At 63.8% G+C, this 8,033-nt stretch overlaps 1 protein-coding gene across 1 annotated transcript in view; it reads left to right on the top strand.

Annotated features, from left to right (window-relative positions):
- The first annotated feature begins 310 nt into the window (after positions 1–310).
- DPYSL4 (dihydropyrimidinase like 4) overlaps positions 311–8,033 on the top strand; it is a 12,083-nt gene continuing 4,360 nt past the window's right edge. The window contains exons 1-5 of the mRNA XM_066355560.1: positions 311–402; positions 3,248–3,336; positions 3,935–4,119; positions 5,832–5,996; positions 6,761–6,822. Of these exons, the coding sequence (XP_066211657.1) occupies positions 364–402; positions 3,248–3,336; positions 3,935–4,119; positions 5,832–5,996; positions 6,761–6,822 (540 nt within the window). The 5' untranslated portion in view covers positions 311–363. The remainder of the gene's footprint in view (positions 403–3,247; positions 3,337–3,934; positions 4,120–5,831; positions 5,997–6,760; positions 6,823–8,033) is intronic.

Here is an 8,033-nt window from a genome sequence, read left to right as displayed (position 1 = left end):
CCCCTGCGCAGACTTCGCACATGCACGAGTCAGCACCGACTGCAAACCTCTCCCCTTCTGCACCCGGCGAGTTCGTGGGTCCGCGTGGGTCGGGCCTGGGGCCAGTGCTGGGGCCTGGGGCAGGGGACTTGGGGGCAGGAGGGAGGGACCTGAGCTCGGCAGGGGCGGGGCTTGAAAGCAAAGAGCAGCCGCGGGCCGGGGGCGGGGCCTGGCCAGGGGCGGGGCCGGGAACGCGAGGCGCACGTCCCCGCGCGCTCTTAGACACCCGCGCCCCGACGTCCACCACGGGCTCCGAGCGTCCCCCCGCCCTTCTCGCGCGGCCCCCTCCCGGCCCCCTCGAGCCAAACCCGCCCGCGGAGGAGAATGTCCTTCCAAGGCAAGAAGAGCATCCCCCGGATCACGGTAAGCCCGCTCCCGGGCCCATCCTTCCTGCGCCCTCTGCCCACCGCCCGGGCGGGGCTTGCGCTCCGAGCCCCGCTGTGGACCTTCCCGCTCCGCGCCAGACCCCCTGCCCTCCAGGCCCAGGCCCCGCGCAAGCCCCTGCCTGGGCTCTGGCCCTTTCTGCGCCGCGGCGACCCCATGACGGAACGGAGAGCACAGGTCCCGGGCCTTGCCGGCTTCCCGGGGCTCCTGTGAGCCTGGGGAGGGCGAGGGGCCGGGTCCTGCTCTCCGAGGCTTCTGCCCGCGGTGGCCGGGCGACGAGGCGGCAGAGCCGGTCTCGGACTCCGCCTCGGGGTCGGCGGGTGAGCGCGGCCCTTTGTGGGCACCACCGGCCCGGCTTCGGGGCGCGGAGAGGCTGCTCCCTGAACAGCCCGCCCCCCGGGCCGCGCCGCCGCGCCGGGCGCTCTTGCTCCCAGACAAAGCGATTCCGCCGGCCGCTCAGGCCGGAGCCCCTCGCGGCTCGAACCTTCCCAGGGACCCGGCGTTCGGAGACCCCGGGGGAAGAGCTCGCTCTTTACCCAGAGGGCGCCCCTAACCCGCAGGGGAAAGAGACCCCCTAGCTGCCACAGGCACTGGCGCCGGAGGTCAGAACGTCCAGCCCTCGCTGCCCGGAGACAAAGCCGCCTCTCCCGGCGCCTGAGCCCGCGGAGGGAGGGAGGGAGGGAGGGAGGCGGGCGCGCGCCTCGGCGCCAGCGGGACAGTGGCGGGGGCCGCGGGGTTTCCGACCTGACTCTGGACTGGGCCTCGGTGGGAGGACCGTGGGATCTGCGGGGTCGCCGGCTCACTGACTGAGATATCGGAGGAGAAAGGGGTCCCTCTCATCCGCGCAGGACGGGGTCCTCCTGCTGCAAGATGCCCGCCAGCAGCTGGCTGGGGGAGGCGGAGGAGGGGGGGAGGGCTGAGGGCTGAGCGAGGCACTAGTTTAGGGGAACTTCCATCCGCACCCCGAGCCTCGCTCCCGTCCCACTGCATGTCCCTCTCTGTTTCAAACCCTGGAAGGTTCCCAGAGCCTGAGTCCACATTCCTGAAAACTGGGGGGGGGGGGCAGAAGGGGGGCGAGCAAGGGACCTGGAGCACAAGTCTCTTCCTATCACTTGTACAAGGCATGAAATACTTTTTGATGTTTTTCAGCCAATATAAAATGTGAACTTATTCTTAGCTCCAGGCTGCCTGGGGTGGGGGTGGCTTTGGCTGGGGTAGGTTGGCTGCCCTTCTGGAGAGGAGGGTGGTGGATTTACCATCACTCCGTGAGGTCCTGAGAATTCGGAGCAAGCACTTTGGTGTCAGCAAGAACAGAAAACAACACAATAAGGCTCATAAGTAATGAATTAGTCACCATTTCCACGGACTCTAGAGTGCTTACTGACTGCACCGCGTGTTGCTTCTCTTGGCATTGGGCTCATGGTGCACAGGTGCCAGCAGCCTTGACTGGAGCCCTGGCCTGGCCTGTGGGTGGGCACTGGTCAGAACTCCCAGGAAGTGTGCCCCCCACCGTGAGTCTTAGGGAGCCTTGAGGGAAGCTGCAGGCCTAGACCTCTCCTGCTCTGTCCATCATCCTTCCCGAGGTCAGACCATCACCCCGATGCATCACACACACCCCACTTCCTCCCAACGTTTGTAGAGGTGCTCAGAAGGGTTGATAGCTGCCCAGCACTGGGCCAGCCACCACCCAGTGCCACAGCTCCGTGCTGTGGGTGAATCCCCGGAGAGCTGGCTGCTTGACGCTTTGTTCACCCTCTTGGGGTGCCTCCAGCCAGCACCAGCACCTGTGGTCAATTCATTGCCTTCCTGGCCCTTCACCCCCATAACCTTTCCATCTGGAGCCTCTCTGGGGTCCATCTCTCATCAGCCCCGTAATCCTGGGCAAGTCCCCTCCTCTCACCCAGACAACCTCAGAAAGCACCCAAGTGGTGGTCCTGTTTCCATCCTTAATCACCACGCTATACGTTCTGTGCAGAGCCAACGTGCTCTTTCAAAAACATGTCAGACTAGGCTTAAACCCTGCTGAAGTCCCCCCACTGGCAACCCAGGGGTCTCACCTGCTGGTTCCTGAGCCTCTCATCCTTCCCCTCAGGAGTCTCCAGCCCCCAGTTTTCTCTTGTGTTTTATATTATAACTCAAGCTCTGTCCTGCCTCAGGGCCTTTGCGCGGGCTGTGTGGCCTCTGGCACCAGCCCCTCAGGCAGGCCCTTCTCCTTCCCTGAAGCCAGGGCTTCTCCCCCATCATCCATCATGTCACCCTCTTTGTCCTCTTGTGTTTGTCACGCTCTGTTGAGCTTGTATGCGATTTCTCTGAGGAAGTAGTGTGGGTGAGGGAGAGGGCTGCGGTGGGAAGAGGAGGGCAGACCTTCCAGGCCAGCGCCGACGTGGTGGGACTTTGCTCACCTCTGCCTGCTCTGAGTGTGTTAAGTAAGATGTTGAACTTGAAGATCAAAACATAGCCCGTTTCCTCACACACTCGCGCCAATGTGGGCTTCAGTTCCCCTGTTCATCCTTGTACCTTTGAGGGGAAGACAGACTGCTGACCAGTGGGGGGTGGGAAGGGGGAGGCTGGTCAGCAGTGGGGGGCCTGTGAGGAGCCTGTGGGGGGACCCTGTAGAGTAGGAGGTGGCGGGGGTCACAGTGGGGGCTGCTTCCGTCCGCAGCTGCCTCTGTCCCACCCTCTCTGATGGGAAGTCTTAAACGTGTGCAGATTGTGTCCGAACGTGTTTCATTCGTAAATCCAGAGTGAGACAGTGTACCAAAGATGTTGTTGAGTAAGTCAGTTTGGAGAAAGCTTATCCGTATGTTTTGTTTGTTTGCAATAGAGTGACCGCCTTCTGATCAAAGGTGGGAAGGTCGTGAACGATGACCAGTCCTTCTACGCGGACTTGTACGTGGAAGACGGCTTGATCAAGTAAGTTCCTGCCAAAAGCAACCACCCCCCCAGGTCATAGTGTGCCACCCTGGCTGCACCTCGCTCGGATGCTCGTTTTGTGAAAACCATGTCCGTGCTTTCTCCTTTTGGAGAACTCATTCCCTGTGGGTGGCCCTAGCCCAGGACTGGAGCAACGGCATCTTGCCAGGTGTCGTGAGCTCTCAGAAAACAGGACAGTGGCATCCACATTTCTCTCAACATCACAGCCTCAGTCCGATTCGGGCTCATAGCAGGTGCGGAATGAAAGCTTACTGACCACCGCTGACAGCTTCTCTGCTTGTCCATGTCAAGCATCTGCAGCCGCTGGTCAGTGAAGGGCCAGTGGACACCTCAGTGGGGCCCATAAGGGCCGTGCGCCAGGCTAGAGCCTCCACATCGGCTCTCTTGAGCCACTTCACAGGGTGTCTGGCTCCCTGACAGCCTCCTGGAGTCCAGTCAAGCGTTGGCCGTGTGGCCGTCTTCTTTGAGGGCAGGAGCCCAAACGCACACCTCCCAGATGCACAGCCTTGCCGGGAGTCTGTTCACTTTCTGACCTGGGCTCTTGCTGACCAGCGACATCTCTCTTTGTTGCTTTCAGACAAATTGGAGAGAGCCTCATCGTCCCTGGGGGCATCAGAACCATCGATGCCCACGGCCTGATGGTCCTTCCGGGAGGAGTTGACGTCCACACGAGGCTGCAGATGCCTGTCCTGGGCATGACCCCAGCCGACGACTTCTGCCAGGGCACCAAGGCTGCCCTCGCGGGCGGGACCACTATGATATGTGAGTGTCCTCAGGTCGGGGCAGTGTCCGTCCCCCACCTCGGTGCTCTGGCCAGGCGTGTGTGTGGCAGGAAGCGTTTTGCATGGTAGGGTTGTTCCTCATTTTCCCGTTTCCCTGGGGAAGGCCCTGGAGTGCCTGCCCTTGCCCCGCCCGTTTCTCATGCGGAGCGTCCTGCCGCGGCCGGCTCTGGGATGCTCCCGGGATTCCGTGGGAGAAACTGGACGTGGGCCCAGTTAGCTATTACTTCCTGGGAAGCCAGCAGCTGGCCAGGGACCAGGTTCGGAAAACCCAGATGCTGTGGACAAGCAAGGGGTTGTGTCACCTGAAATGTCAGACGCGTCTGCCCCTGAACCTCGCGCCTTGGAAGGTTGGGTGGCAGCGAGTTCCTGCTCATGTCAGAAAGGGTTAACTCTGTGTTTTTAGAGAAAGGATGACAAAAACGTACTCTTGTCCTGTCAACAACCCGCAGAGTTACTGTTCTTTTAAGCTGGTTCTGGGCCAGGAGTGGGCACTGTCCTGACAGATTTCAGCCCATGTGCTGTCCTCATAAAACCCTGAGTTTGGAGGAGAAGCCCTGTGTGACAGCTTGTGCGGTGAGCTGAGGAGCCGGGGCAGACACCAGGCCCAGCCCTCCTCGTGTGGCCTCGAATGCCAAGTACAGATCTCAGAACAGCAGCTTTTACAAGCCGTGCTCTCCTCATCAGGAGGAGGAAACAAGCTTGTGCACGGGGGTGCCTGTGCCTGGCTCGGGGACTACTCAGTGACTGCTGCCACCGAGCAAGGCCGTGCCGAGGCCTGTGGGCTCCTTCGCAAGTGACAGACCTACAGCCATTGTCAAAATCATGGCTTGGTCTGATGTACTCAGCCATGAAGTGAAAAATCCCACAATGCTTTGACTCAGAAGACTGGTCATTTCAGGCCATTGCCCACGCCAGTCGCTGATGGCCCTAGACGGCCAGGACACCTTTGTGGGTGATGTCACCTGGTCATGCCAGTGCTGGGCATCAGACAAGCTGTGAGGTGTGGCCGTGAGGACAGGGAGACACTGCAGGCACGGGCTGGCTTCTGCCGTGCCATCTGCTTCCTCCACCTGCCAGCCCAGGCTGGAGCTGTGAGCGGCCTGCAGGGAGGGCCCGGCACCCATGGCCACAGGGTCCACAGGGGCCCCATGAGGGGAACACTGGAGGAGACTCAGCAACCCCCAGCATTCCTGGGGTGGGCGTGCTTGCTGTTGCGCCCGCACTCCGAGCCCTTTCCCTCACCCAGGGGAGGCTGCGAGCAGGGTTTGCACCCTGGACGTGAGGTTGGCGTGGGGGGGACAACAGTGCAGTGGCCACGTGCACACCCATGTTGCCCAGGGGTGGGTGGCACTGATTATGGTGTGTGCAGTCGGCAAGGCCCAGGGAAGCCTGCGGTTCTGGGCAGGCCTCCAGGTCCAGCACCACGGACAGCAGCACCCTCCTGCACGACCTGCACCTGGGTTGGAGGTTTAGGCCTATGGCTGCCACTCACGCTCTTGGGCTGTGGTGTGTGCATCGGGGAGCCAGGTGGGCCAAACCCAGACTTTGCCTCTGATCAGGGCGGGGCCGATGCCTCTCTGGACAGAACCAATGGGCAGGTTTACAGCAGGGTCAGCCTCTCCTCTGTTGGTGGTCTCTTGGGAACATGACCTCCTCGGAAGCCGAGGTCATTCCCGGTGACCGGCCCCACAGTGGACCACGTGTTCCCTGACGTGGGTGTGAGCCTGCTGGCGGCTTACGAGCAGTGGCGGGAGCAGGCGGACGGCGGGGCCTGCTGCGACTACTCCCTGCATGTGGACGTCCCCCGCTGGCACGAGAGCATCAGGGAGGAGCTGGAGGCCCTGGTCAAGGACAAGGGTGAGCGGCCCCGGCAGGGCAGAGGGTGTCCGGGGAGGGGGACAGCCAGGCCGGCCCCCCCCCCTGGGCCCCGCCGTGCTGGACTGTCATTCCTCTGACCCCAGGGAAGGTGGCCAGGGCTTGGGGAAAGTTGGACAAGTCCTCGAGGGTCTGTGCCACGTCCAGAGGACCCAGACCACGGGGTTGGTCCCCCGCCTCTCGTGTCAGCAGGACACATCCTGTAACGGTCCTCGTTGTGGTGGTCACAGCTGACACCGCAGTTCCCTTGTCTCTTGGTCGTGGGTGGAGGAAAAAAAACATGCATTTTCCAGGCCCATGAAGACCCTTCTAGAAGATGAAGGCATCAGCACCCTCAGTGAGCTCTCACCGCCGGTGCTGATGGGCCAGTCTGTTGTCCGGGGTTAAGCTCTTTCATCGAAAGTCCTGAAGCTAAAACCACAGGAGGGTCTCACAGTGGATTGGACAAAAGTTAGATGAAGTTAGAGAGGGGTGGGGGCCCAGAGGGGGATTTGTGAGGGGTCGCACCTGTGCTTGCAGCTGGGGAAACCGTTGGTCCCTCATCCAAGGGCGTGAGGAGCAGGCAAGGTGGGTCTGGGCGGACTCCGTCCTCCACCGCTGCTTGTCGCGAGTGTATGTGGGATGGGTGCCCGATGGGGAGAGGGCCACCCCACGCTGACCCCTCTGGGGACGGGGGGTCAGAGGCCCCCAGATATCACTCTGCCCCCAACAACCGAGCGAATGACCCTCTCCTGCCTCTCCTCCAGGTGTGAACTCCTTCCTGGTCTTCATGACGTACAAGGACAGGTTTCAGTGCACTGACGGCCAGGTGAGGGCCGGTGCCCAGAGGAGGGGATGGTGCCCAGAGGAGGGCCGGTGCCCAGGAGAGGGCCGGTGCCCAGGGGAGGGCCGGTGCCCAGGTGAGGGCCGGTGCCCAGGGGAGGGGATGGTGCCCAGGTGAGGGCCGGTGCCCAGGGGAGGGGATGGTGCCCAGGGGAGGGCCGGTGCCCAGGGGAGGGGATGGTGCCCAGGGGAGGGGATGGTGCCCAGGTGAGGGCCGGTGCCCAGGGGAGGGGATGGTGCCCAGGGGAGGGGATGGTGCCCAGGTGAGGGCCGGTGCCCAGGGGAGGGTCGGTGCCCAGGGGAGGGGATGGTGCCCAGGGGAGGGGATGGTGCCCAGGTGAGGGCCGGTGGCCAGGGGAGGGGATGGTGCCCAGGGGAGGGGATGGTGCCCAGGTGAGGGCCGGTGCCCAGGTGAGGGGATGGTGCCCAGGGGAGGGGATGGTGCCCAGGGGAGGGGATGGTGCCCAGAGGAGGGGATGGTGCCCAGGGGAGGGCCGGTGCCCAGGGGAGGGGATGTTGCCCAGGGGAGGGCCGGTGCCCAGGTGAGGGGATGGTGCCCAGGGGAGGGGATGGTGCCCAGGTGAGGGCCGGTGCCCAGGGGAGGGGATGGTGCCCAGGGGAGGGGATGGTGCCCAGGGGAGGGGATGGTGCTCAGAGGAGGGGATGGTGCCCAGGGGAGGGCCGGTGCCCAGGGGAGGGGATGGTGCCCAGGGGAGGGGATGGTGCCCAGGGGAGGGCCGGTGCCCAGGGGAGGGGGTGGTGCCCAGAGGAGGGGATGGTGCCCAGGTGAGGGGATGGTGCCCAGGGGAGGGGATGGTGCCCAGGGGAGGGCCGGTGCCCAGGGGAGGGGACGGTGCCCAGGGGAGGGGACGGTGCCCAGGTGAGAGCCGGTGCCCAGAGGAGGGGATGGTGCCCAGGGGAGGGGGCGGTGCCCAGGGGAGGGGGCGGTGCCCAGAGGAGGGGATGGTGCCCAGGGGAGGGGGCGGTGCCCAGAGGAGGGGATGGTGCCCAGAGGAGGGGATGGTGCCCAGGGAGGGCCTGGTGCCCAGTGAGAGGTGATGGTGCCCAGGGGAGGGCCGGTGCCATGAGGTGGGAGGTGCCCAGGGGAGGGCCGGTGCCAGAGGAGGGGATGGTGCCCAGGGGAGGGGATGGTGCCCAGGGGAGGGCCGGTGCCCAGGTGAGGGCCGGTGCCAGAGG

This window comes from Saccopteryx leptura, chromosome 13 (genome assembly GCF_036850995.1).
Source record: "Saccopteryx leptura isolate mSacLep1 chromosome 13, mSacLep1_pri_phased_curated, whole genome shotgun sequence".
NCBI lineage: Eukaryota > Metazoa > Chordata > Mammalia > Chiroptera > Emballonuridae > Saccopteryx > Saccopteryx leptura.
The sequence above is the reverse complement of the archived record's forward strand: the minus strand, read 5'-3'. Positions and strand labels throughout refer to the sequence as shown.